Source organism: Oreochromis aureus, linkage group 5 (assembly GCF_013358895.1).
Source record: "Oreochromis aureus strain Israel breed Guangdong linkage group 5, ZZ_aureus, whole genome shotgun sequence".
In the NCBI taxonomy this organism is placed as follows: Eukaryota; Metazoa; Chordata; class Actinopteri; order Cichliformes; family Cichlidae; genus Oreochromis; species Oreochromis aureus.
The window spans coordinates 17,966,136-17,978,433 of NC_052946.1; the positions used below are offsets into that span (position 1 = coordinate 17,966,136).

At 41.9% G+C, this 12,298-nt stretch overlaps 2 protein-coding genes across 2 annotated transcripts; both read left to right on the plus strand.

Annotated features, from left to right (window-relative positions):
- Positions 1 to 3,266, plus strand: LOC116336465 (poly(U)-specific endoribonuclease-like). The gene is made up of 7 exons (XM_031760357.2): positions 1 to 154; positions 1,741 to 1,900; positions 1,987 to 2,192; positions 2,302 to 2,415; positions 2,505 to 2,611; positions 2,709 to 2,851; positions 2,928 to 3,266. The coding sequence occupies exons 1-7, from the start codon at positions 106 to 108 to the stop codon at positions 3,040 to 3,042; spliced, it is 894 nt and encodes a 297-aa protein (XP_031616217.2). The 5' UTR covers positions 1 to 105; the 3' UTR covers positions 3,043 to 3,266.
- A 3,860-nt stretch (positions 3,267 to 7,126) lies between these two features.
- LOC116336498 (neurogenic differentiation factor 4-like) lies at positions 7,127 to 11,048 on the plus strand. Its single transcript, XM_039612753.1, has 2 exons — positions 7,127 to 7,258; positions 9,298 to 11,048. The coding sequence occupies exon 2, from the start codon at positions 9,304 to 9,306 to the stop codon at positions 10,291 to 10,293; it is 990 nt and encodes a 329-aa protein (XP_039468687.1). The 5' UTR covers positions 7,127 to 7,258; positions 9,298 to 9,303; the 3' UTR covers positions 10,294 to 11,048.
- The last annotated feature ends 1,250 nt before the right edge of the window (positions 11,049 to 12,298 follow it).

Below are 12,298 nucleotides of genomic sequence, written 5' to 3' on the forward strand. Positions count from 1 at the left end.
CCTACCTCTCTGATGGTAGTTGGACAAAAGCCACACCCCACTTTGATATAAAGGAAAGGCCATAGCAGTCAGTTCACCTAGATATCAGGCTGCTGCTAAGCCAAGATGAAGGTCCTTGCTGTCCTTGTACTCTGTGTGACCCTGGGTTTCAGCAGTAAGTCATTTATTATTTTTTACTTTTTTGCTGCTACACTGCATTAAAAGGTAAAGGTACGCGACAGAACCAGACTCTTGATAATATTTTATACCAAAAACATGTGTATTTGCCATTATTAGAGTTTGTGGTAAGCTATTAGTATCAGTATTTATTTTCCTTCTAGCTTCCACATCTTGTAAGGGCAGGTGTGGTGAGAGTTACAACTCTCAGAACAAGCGTCACTGTAACTCCCTGTGCCCCCAGTACAACGACTGTTGTAGCAACTACAACAAACTCTGTTACAGTAAGACCAAAATATGTGTCGTGCGTAGCTGACCCCACCTCACGTGCCAGACGGTGTCTCTCCACTACTAGCTGTTCAGTTTGCATTCTACAAAATCTTCCACTACCAGCCCCTGTGTTGCAGACACCTGGTTGCTTTCACACGGCTAATGAGTTCCAACAAGCAGCAAGACAGCCGGCTGTGGGGTCCTGCGTCGTAAAATCTGAATTTCTCAATCTGTCCTTTATGACAGTAACATCATAGCTGAATCACTAATTACATTTTAGGCAATTCTCCTTATTTTGTATATTACATTTAAGGGGATAATTTCCTTCATTAATTTGGGAGTTTTCGTTCCTAGTTAGATTTTAGTTTAAAATGATTAAATATATTTTAAAAAATACAAGGAATTAATGCTGCAAACTAAGATGAAAACAGTGTTTTAGAATGATTTTAATTTGTGGGGCTCTTTGAATTGATAAGGGTTCTACCAAAAGTGAATACTATGCTACTTTTATTAATTAATTTAATTTATTATCTGTCATAGATAAATAAATAAAAAGCAAATTTTATCTCTGAAACTCTCATAATTCATCTCAACGCCCTTTTATTTATGTTGGAGGGCCGACCTTTAGGTTGGGGACCTCTGGACTAAACAACAAACTTTATGTAAATTATTTAAGTGTAACTGTGCTTTGACCACTTATATTTTAGAGTAAATTTTCTTTTATAAATTGACACATTCAGAGTCATGAAGCTTTTTATCGTGATCCAGATGCAGAATGAGAACTAATTTTCTTTATAATTTCTTAATTTCTTTCTTTTGACATATTATAGTTGTAATGTAGTATTTTTATATTGTGCCATCCATCCAGCCATATTGTGCTTTTGCTACTTTTTTTTGCCTAAAATAATCTAAACACTTTTTATTGGCTTGTGGTGCCAGCCACTCATGGGCAAAGCTTTTTTTTTTTTTTTTTTTTCAGTATATGTCCAGCAGGTGTCACTGTTGGGCTAGTCCATATAATGAACGGAGATTAAAAAGGCTCAGTTTGTTCTTTCCCTAACTGCATTTGTTGCCTCTATGTTGAGTATAACCCAGTGGTGGAAGATGTATTTTGATACTTGAAAGTAATACTAGAGTACAAATATACTCCAGCTCTCATTGTGGAAAGTTGATGTCTGATGTGATGTCTGACTCAAGCAGAGTTAAGTTGGACTATTTCAGACACTGTATTTAACTTAACTTAGACTTATTTACTTTCCTGTTATCTGTACTGTGACGTCTGCAGTAACACACATATGTGCATGTATTTTGTAGGTGTGGATGGTGCGGTAACTGATGCAGAGATCAAGTCTATCTCTGAGAGACTTTATTCTCTGGACTCAAACAAGGCTTCAGCCTCAGTCTTGGTCATTGACCCTCAGGCTCTGGTGGCCAGCTCTCAGACCAGCTCTGAGACAGATCGCTCTTCGAAGCCGTGAGAAAAGACGTTTTATCAGCACAGCAATCTCTCACTACATAGCATTTTTCTATGTTCTAAATCTTTTTTATTTCTGCTTTTAGCTTGTTCAGCTTCCTGAACGAGAATGCTCTCTTTTCCAAGCCCACCTACGCTGCTCTGCTGTCTGTGCTGGACAACTACAACAGGATGACTGGACAGGCGGAGAACTTCAGCTCTCAGCAGCTGGCTGAGCAGGACAAATTTGTCAGGGAAACCATGTCCAACACTCAGGTGGGACGGGAGCTGTTTGCTTTTCTCTACAACAAGGGTAACGTATTTTTATGCATAATATTTCACCTTCACGCATCCTCAGCAATACTTGAAGGTTGGGTACGGTTATCCTCATGTGTTTTCAATGTCTGTGTTTATATCTTAAGGCATTTACAAATCAGAAGAAGACTTCATTCAGGACCTGAAGATGATGTGGTTTGGTCTGTACTCTCGTAACAACAACCAGCTGGACTCCAGCGGCTTTGAGCACATCTTTGCAGGTTCGGACAGAGCAGATTTCTTTTGAACATCTCATTTATTTGAAAACGTAGTTTCTTTTTTACTATTTTAAAACCACATTCTCTAACAGGAGAGATCAAGGGAGGAAAGGTCTCCGGTTTCCACAACTGGATCCGGTTTTATCTTCTTGAAAAAAGTGGAAAGCTAAACTACTACAGCCACAGCTTCAATGGGCCTGTAAGCACTGGCGATAAAATTCTAAAAGTACTCTTTTAGTTTATGAAGAGCACTGCATTCATTTTTTTCTTTTTCTTTTTTTCCACTCTTGCTTCAGTGGACTACATTCCCTGATGTCTTGGGGATGCAGTTCATGTGGGACGGCTACTACAAGCAGGTTGGCTCTGCAGTCATTGGTTGCAGCCCAGAATTTGACTTTGCCATTTACAGCCTCTGCTACATCACTCGTCCTGGAAAACAGTGAGTAAATGTTCACATCCTGTGACGCCTTATCGCACGTGGATCTGTTCTGATTTCTGCTATCTATCATCCTCAGGTGTCATCTGAGTGTGGGAGGGAGCACGCTCATTATTCAGACTTACACCTGGGATAATTCCTTCTATGGAGATGGGAAGAAGTTCATTGGCTCGGCCTATCCCGCAACCCCTTAGGGAGTGAAACTTCCCCCTAAACAATAAGCAAATTGCGGCGCTGCCTGCAAGTGTTTCATTACACTCATTATATAATTGTTTTGAAATCATTTTCCCAACAGTAGCACTTAAATTCAAGTCCCCAAATGAGAAGATGTAATGTGATGTAAATTTGTCTCAACAGTCCCTGCATCCTGCAATAAAACAATACAGATCAATAAATACAAAAATACTTTATCTCCTAATGATGGTTTCTTTCTGACTATCTAGTTGCATAAACAAAATGGTAAACCAGCAATTAATCTGCAGTGAAACCTTTCAGAGAAGTCTCTCGGAGCATGAGAATGTGGCGATCTCCCAGGGGCACGATCAAGCTGTGCCTAATGGGGCAAAAAATGGGCGTTTACACACCGTGAGCGGGCACAACGCTGACACTAACCTTTCAGTCATAAGAGCGTGTGCACACTTGACACAATTGCTTATTGTCTTATGTAAGAGCAAAACAAAAAAAACGAAAACAAAATGCAGTCTTTTGCAGTATGAACTATAGAAACAAAGAGACATTAACAGATCTTGTTCTGCTTGACCTGCTCTGAACAGTAACCACCAGCTAAACCTGTTCTTATCAGCTGTCCATAAAGCTGCCTGTGTGTATAACTCCCCAGTGTGTGGGGTTAAGAATGTGTGTGTGTGTATGTGTCTGCGAGTGTGCGTGCGTTTCTGCCTTTATAAATGGATGTGTATGTGTGTGTCCAGCTGGTATGGGGGTTGATTTTACTCTTTCACTCATCTAGGGTGACTAACAGGATAAATTCTGGTCTGCCGACAGAACAGGGGGACACACTTGCTGCCCTGTTTAAAGAAAGTATTACAGGAGGTGGATCTGCCACTGATCCCATTGTCCACCAGTCTGTGTGCATTCATGCAAAACAAGAGCACAAGACCAGTCAGTCTGCAGGAAAACTCAGCCTTCAGCAATTCATCTGATTTAGGCCTCACATGCAGTCAAAGTGCTGCAGCAACATGACAATAAAGTTCGCCCAGGGAAGAATTTCTCTTGCTATTTTGTCAGACCATATTACATTTTCTTTGCTGGTGGCTCTGGAAATTAGAAGAGTAAATCTCCTCTCTTTTCACTCTGCCCTCTTTTTTAAGCCCCAGTGGAATCAAATTAAATCACAGTGGGGCAAATAAAAGGGGGAGAAAAAAAAAAGATTCAATTGTTTCTTTTGTCACTCACACAACTTCATAATCAAATTATAGCTGGCCACCCGCCAGCGTGTCCTCGCATCTCCCTCAAATGGGCTTCTCCTGGCAGATCTCGTGAGCCACCTGACTTTTGTTTTGTAATTATATTATCCCGCTCTCTCTTTCGCGTGTTGCGGCTAATGGCTGAGCGGGCTAGCCCAGCTGCACACGCAGAAACAAAGCTGCTTATGGGGGCCAGACAATGGGCCTGTGGAAAAGGGACGCCTGAAGGCGGTCAGCCAATGAGCACGCTCAACAGGGGGCCAGCAGGGGGTTTAGGAAAGGGTTAAGGGGGTTTAGGGTTCAGCCACAGGGAGAGAAGGAGGAGAAGGAGGAGGAGGAGGGGAGGGGCGTCTATTTTACCCAGTGGTGGGGTCCATCAGTGAGATGGTTAGTAGAAAGACACATGGTCACCATCACCCCTGTCTCCCCAGGGTCGATACTGGGCTGGAGGGAGGTTCAAGTTTGGCTTAGAAGACTGGCCATTTCTAAAGTTGATGGGGGACCATGAAACACAGAGCAACATTCATTCTCTGGCGTTGTTTTGTACGCTTTCCAAACAATTTGAAGACCGTATTGTTATTGCTGTTACTGGTGGTATAGATGTTGAAATGGATACTGACATGTGCAAAGTGAGAGATACAATCTCAGTGCACCGATACAACCTACGGCAATATCAAATTACATGCAAGGCTACTGCTCATATGGAGAAAAAAAACTTTTTGAATGCTACACATGGGCTCTATCCTCATCCCCAAACATGAGAACACACACAAACACAAACACACACAAACACACACTGTCTTCATGCTGTGGCGCTGGCATCTCTCTAAGGAATTCCAGTATGACAGATGGACAAAACCCACTTTCCCCACTGTCACACACAGAAACACTGGGGATTCAGAGGAAGGTCATGTTTGTGTGTGTACTGGAGTGAAGTTTTATCTGTCCTTCTTTTTTTTTTATTATAACAAATTCCCATCTCATACCTAGAGAAGGTGAGGAGTCCTCTGAGTATGCGAACATGCTGAGTGGGCTGAGCAGCCAGTGGAGAATAGATGAGCATCTGAGCCACAGACTGTTAAAATATGAGATATGTTCAAGTAAAGACCATCTGCAGCAGGACTTCATCATGTGTGGCCAGCACATAGGGATCAGGGGACATCATGGCATACATACGAGCACCACTTGTCAAACATAAAGATCGAATAAAAACTGCAAGTAGGTCGCATTTAAATAGAATTATTAACAGGCTAAGAGAGAGGTTTTTCAAGTTCGGATCAAAGCTCTAAGAAGAATAATGAATAAAATTTATTCTGCTAGGTTGTTACAAAATGTTTTACAAACATATGCAACGGGGACACGAGGCCTCAGCTATCATATTCCCCTGCCGGTTCCACTCTGGGGATGTAAGAGACCCAGCTCTGCTATTCCCATCTCAGGCTGCAGGTGTGGAATAGGACAGGAAAAGACGCAGGGGGAGGAGCATGGGGCAAGGTGGTCGACTTGGGAATGAATATAAAGTGAAAGCACATAGTTTGGAATTGCAGATTACCCTGTAAACTATGTTAAGGCCCCCTGTTAGAGCATGTGGTGCTGTTTTTGCATAGCATTCCCAATCTCATGCTCTCTCTTTTCTCCAGTTTAAAAAATGACAACAATCAGCAAGACAATTTGTCATCCCCACTTTTTGGAGAACTTTGGATGGTTATGAGCACGCGCCTATTTACATCTGGATTGCTAATACTTTCTTTCCTTGAAATAATCTGACTTTAAATCATTGTGTGAAATTGTTACCTGTATATTAGTCGAATAAAATGTAAAATGTACAGTCACAAGTGTTTTAGTTGTGATTCTTAGTCAGCTGAAAAGTTAATGTAGTCTGTAAAATCATTATTAATCTAATCATTAGTGTACTTTTTATACAAGTAAATATTTTATAACAGCCGGTTATTCAAACAAATAAAAAGTACTGGGTACAAAGTCTTCATATTTCCTTGTCTTTAAGACTTTCAGCCACGTTTCATGGTCCTCATCACCTAACAGAGTGATGTGGCTGAAGCGCTCCTATGGTTCTGCGGTCAAAAGTGAATAGAGCTGGCATTCATATAGTTTTTTTGTTTTTTGAGCAAATCAGAGTGAAAACTGTGTTGCAATTTGCTCAAACTACTGACATAAAAGTTCAATACAATAAAAAAATTACTGGACTTTTCAAATTCAAGGTTAACTTACAGCTATTGAATAATTCTGATAAGCGAAGACATTCATTCATTGTCAGTGAATGTGGGTTATGGTGCTAAGCCTCAATATTCAGACACCTATGTCCCGCAGAGAGGACGAGGGGGGCTGGAGCGACTCTCGAAGTCACATTGCTCATTTAAGCGCACACCTCAGGAGACCAAACTTACCCCTTCTGGTCAGAGCGGCCTCTCAGTTGAGGTGAACTTGTTTAACAGCCTCATCTCCACAGCGCAAAGGGCCGATGCTGGACGAGGGGAATGGCTCAAACACCTGCTCACACGCAACTCCGAGCTGTCACATACAGTTAGGCTCACGCGACCGAGCGCGTCTCCCCTCCGTTCACTGACATCATGCTGCGGATTTGGCGGCCGCCCTCGCGCCTCAACAAAGGCCCGGGCCTCCCCTGTTTGTCTCGACTATTTCAGTGAGCTTATGCACATCTCTCACACGCGCGCTCGCGTGCGCGCAAGTCTTTGAGCTCCAGGGGCTACAGCCACGGGCCGGCCACGCGCGAGCTGAAGCGCGTAAACAGGAATTGGATGGGAGTGGGAGGAGGAGGAGCTTTAACGTGGAGGTTAAAACCCGGATCCCCCGCAGAGTGACCCGCACTGAGAGGCTGAACAGCTCCGCACAAGGAGACGCCACCGAACTTCAGCGCTGCTTGATGGACCGTGTGACCGAGCTGTGATCCGTGGAGAAAGGACAAATATCATCTGACAGACTTCCTGAGGCGGACACATCAGCACTGGTATGTTTCATAGCGCAGCCGACAGAGACTCTGCAGGTCTCACATGTGAGTGAGTCAGTGTGGACACACTGTTTACACGTAATTTACATTTCAATGTATCTTACAGGCAACTTGTTTTCAGTTCAGAGAACCCGATTTTTTGGCATAGGGATTTTATTTTGAACTAAAGCAACTGCATGTAAAGTCAACAAGAAATTAATATATCTAATGAAAAAAGTACAAAAGGCTTATCTTAATATACTTCAGCAATAGCTGCTTAGGCACGCAATTTGTGGGGAGACATTAATATTTCTGCCTTTGAAAATGTCTATTTGAATTCAGACTGAGCCCTCTGTCAGGCTACTGATCTGCGGGATGTCGATCTTTCATTTAATCCCATGGTCGTTGCTTCATCCACGGAGTAAATCCTGTGATGGCCCAGATTAAAGTCCTGTCGGTGACTTGCTGGGGCATTACCAGTTCACAAGTTGACCGGGATTACCCAAAGAACAAGAGAAGGGGAGAAGACGGGTAAAGCAGATAATACATATAGGGGGAAAATTTATGTAGCTATAAAGGCATTAAAAGCCATCACCTCGCTCTGCTGCTGTATAATGTTTTGGCCAATCAGAAGTACATGAGGCTGAGGAACGCGCATCAGGAACTGTCCGGTGCTGAAACCGTCGGCCCGTTTGAGGAGTTATTTGTGCAAAAATAATGGTTTTAATGGTTATTGATGTTTATTCCTTGTGACTTAAGACTTGCATTCACTAACCCCAGGTTACAACGGCCATCAGACCCCTTAATTCACCCCTTAACCTCCCCCAACCTTAACATCTGATCGGACTTCGGAAAGAAGGCCTCAAACACAAAATAAATACAGTGAGTCGTATAATTTTTCTGGGAAGTAAGTTTAGTTATGTTTCGAGATGAAGAATCTTAAAATGCTGAAACCTACAGCCTATATAAAATACCACTTTTTTTATTTGTTCTAAAATAAAACTTCCTGCCGGAGGGCAAAACAGAGAAAACGGCTGTAAGGGGAAAAAGAACAGGAAAAGTATTTTTTCGCTAATCAAAAGATCTTACAGCAAAGAGAAGCAAACAGGGACAGAAAGACACTAGATTTTTATACTTGCTTAATTTCTTTCATTTAATTTGTAAACTTTTGATTTTTTATTTCCACTTCCGTTGGTGAGGTTTAGGAGATGATACTAAAATATCCTTGAACAGCATTAAACACCTACTACATTTTGTAGTCATACAAGATTAAAACAACAGTCAGAAAATAGTAACATTAGTGGCAATGTCATTACAAAATTATTTTATGATGCATTAAAACCATGATCCAGAAGAGATTACATGTTCCTTGAAAAACAAATGAGAATGCTGTTGAGCATTTGTAGGAGGTGGGGCTGCTAATTATGGGTAACACACCTTTATTATGAAGCCAGGAAAGATAAACTGCTGATCACCTGCTGATTTATGAAGAGCTGCTTACTCCACTGGAACACTTATAATCTGAGACAGGTCACCAAGTTCAGTCCAAACAAAAGCTGCTAAGTATTCCTCTTTATTGGTGGTAAAATAAATAAACAAATAAAAAGTTAAAAGGAGCAAATTCACATGTGAAAAGGCTCTGATCAAAATATTACAGAAATAAATGTATTTCAGTGCATTATAAATTATTCAGAATTAAGGTAATACTTATATAGGATGACCTCATTGACCAATAACCTAAAGTATACATTCCAGTTTAATGCAATACTTTCAACAGCACATGAATTTAGGAAAAGAAAAACAATATTTTGTATTATCATATTTTTAGGATAAACAGATAACATTCATAGAATTACAAAACAAATGCTAGTGTAAGTACAGTCACTGTATTACAGTACTCGTGGTGAATACACTGCTTTATATAAAAGAAGAAGCTGGAAACCAACAACAAAGAATTTGACAATGATGAATCTGAGACCAAGGTCTAATAAACAATACTGTCTGTTATTATTACAGAATGTGTGTGACAAAGATGTCCTCTATTCTCCATTTTTTGGCAGATTGCTATGATGATAAAGCCATATGTTAGACAAGGGGAGGGTGAGGAGGTCGTCAGCCCTCTGCAGTGGATGGACGGAGACATGAGCTCACCTGATGGGGATCCATCGGCTCCATCGCACAGCTACAGAACAGGTGACGTGATCCAACAGGCCAGAGAGATGGGGAGTGAGGATGCAGAGGAAGATGAGGAGAACGGAGAGGAAGGACCAGAGGATGAATCAAAACGACGAGGGCCTAAGAGAAAGAGGATGACCAAGGCCCGGCAGGAGCGTTTCCGTGCAAGGCGAATAAAAGCGAATGCCAGGGAGCGCTCGCGTATGCACGGCCTAAATGATGCACTTGAAAACCTGCGCAGCATCATGCCCTGTCACTCCAAAACACAGAAGCTGTCCAAGATCGAGACATTACGGCTGGCCCGCAACTACATCTGTGCTCTGTCTGAGGCTCTGGAGGGGGGCCTGTCCACAGAAAGCAGGGCTTTCATGGAAACGCTGTGTAAGGGACTGTCACAGCCCACGACCAACCTGGTTGCTGGCTGCTTACACATGGGACCAGCTCCGGGTCCTGGGATGAGGCCTGAAGACAGACATGGAGGTCGGCCACCACCTACTCTTGGTGGCATGGTGAGCTACTCCTCTCCAGGACTGCCAAGTCCCCCATATGGCACATTTGACTCAGCTCACCTGCTTCACTTGAGGGCGATGAAGGGAAGACCCTATGAGAATCACTCACCAAATGAGTACAACGCTGGTGGCGTGGGAACCCCTCCATATGACGGCCCGCCTACACCACCTCTCAGCATCAGCAGCAACCTGGTGCCCAAACAGGAGCCTTCACCTCACTACCCACCTTCCCACCACTACTCTCCCACCCCTGTGGAGCAGGTGCTGTATCATACACAGACCGGATATGATGTACACTTAGAGGGGCCATATGACTCCTATCATCCACCGCACATGCCCCCCCGACAGATTACATCTGTCTACAGAGACTAAGAAGGATCGGGAGAGTCGGTTCCACATCAGCCTTCAGTACGACTTGAAGGATGGAGTCCTGTCCTTCACAAACACTCAGGCTGATTTAAAGAAGCTGGCTCTCTCTCAGTAGACAGACAGGTAGTCAAGCACTGTAGAGTAGTTTGTTTTTTAACACTTGTGGAACATTTGCACAGTAGATTAGCACTTCTCAGCATTGCTAGTATTAGAAAATACTTGACTTATACCAATAAATCGTTTTCCAAAACTCATTTACCAAATGATATAAGGACATAGCAGGATGCTACTGTCCAGCTGCCCGGGTACTGTAAAATAAGCACTTCTAATTAAGCTTTGGTAACACCAGATATTAATCCACATAAACTATTTTTAATTTATTCATTAATTTAAGACGGTGTAAATTGATTTGTTTCTGATGTGTGTGTTTTTGTTTTTTTGTTTTTATTTGTACATATTTGCAGTCCAAGCTTTTCTTTGTCACTTAGACTCATCCATCTAATCTCTCATCCTTGTTTTGTGTCCAGTTTTTTTGTTCCATTATATTCAAGTTTCACATTTGAAACCATTCATTTGTGGGGATCTAGCTGATCTTCCGTGGGTAATGACAGAAGAGAGAGATATTTGTTTGTCTTTATTTTTAAATTTTCTGTAATGTGGAGGTTTGCAAAGGGGATCGCGGAGAAGCAAAAATTGTAATTCTCAGGTTAAAATTGTAAAGAAACTGCAACATATGACTGTTTTTCTTTTCAGTCTTGTTTCTATTGGGACAATTGATGTTAATAAAATACTAAAGTTCAATTAAGTCTGTTTTTTCTTTGTTTAATTTACTATTTGATGAAATGTTTTATTTTTAGGCATATATACTCATCAAAATCCATCGTTTAAACACTACCAACATTAACACGCCTTGTTTACTTGCTACTTTGTTTCCCATTTTTCTCTCCAGATCTCTGTGGTTTAGCGGCACTAATCCCCGGTGCCGTCTTTTAATGAAGGCCGAATGTGCGAGGCAGGATTGCAAGATAAAGATTTATGATTAACATGGCTGCCCGCCTGCTTAGGCTTTCTACTTCTCTGACATTGCGTTGGCATAATCCTGCCCTGACATCCACCCAGGTCGCAACTTAACACTTGTATTATACACATGTAATAAATACATTTCCTTACAGTTCTTATATTATTGACCTTTCATGTTCACACACAAACATTCAAAAAACATTTGAAATGCCTGAATCAAATTTGAAAAGCCTGGAAATGAACAGCCAGAGTGAGAAAATGATGAAGATAAAAGCAAAAACAAGAGAGATCTGATCTGAGAGCAGCCACTTGTGATGCTTTATAGTCCTTGCTGGTCACTTTAAGGGCCACCCACTGAGAGGTCAGGGAGAGGGGTCAAGAGGTCATGGGTCAGTGGTGGGAATGGTCACTGAAGGAACACTGGTCACCGGTTGCATCATCACGCTGCCGGTCATCTTTCTGTGTGTTTCTGCCCTGCCTTCATCTTTTCATTCAGAGCAGCGAGCGTTAAGTATGACGTTAGAGGTTATATTATGGCTGAAATGCTCCTAATCCCGATAAACACGCTGATGAACATCCCACGCATGACCTGCACTGGGAAAAAATATATCGCTTTGTTTTCACGAGGATTAGTATAAGCCTGTGTGTGTATTTGTAATGCATTTGCACTTCTAACCAGGAAAACAAGGGACTAACTTTGAGGGGGCAGGATGAATAACAAATAGCAGGACATCTCTCTGCTTGTTGGAGACACAGACTATCCCCAGACAATTAACATGCAGAGTCTTCCTACACGATAAATGATGGACGGCTGATCGACCAGTGCCTTGACAAAAAAAAGGAAAAAAAAGTTTTGTCATTTGAAAAAGACACTTCTGCACACAGGAGAAAGAAAGGACTGCATTCACCCTTAACCTTTTGACCTTCGACCTTTCTGACATTTAATATCAACGATACCTTTTCTTGAATAAATACAGAAAATGTTCAC

Coding starts and splice junctions, on each gene's coding strand:
- LOC116336465 (XM_031760357.2), top strand. CDS start 106: ATGAAGGTCCTTGCTGTCCTTGTACTCTGTGTGACCCTGGGTTTCAGC. Junction 2,416..2,504: donor CTTTGAGCACATCTTTGCAG/GTTCGGACAGAG, acceptor ATTCTCTAACAG/GAGAGATCAAGGGAGGAAAG. Junction 2,852..2,927: donor ATCACTCGTCCTGGAAAACA/GTGAGTAAATGT, acceptor TATCATCCTCAG/GTGTCATCTGAGTGTGGGAG.
- LOC116336498 (XM_039612753.1), top strand. CDS start 9,304: ATGATGATAAAGCCATATGTTAGACAAGGGGAGGGTGAGGAGGTCGTC.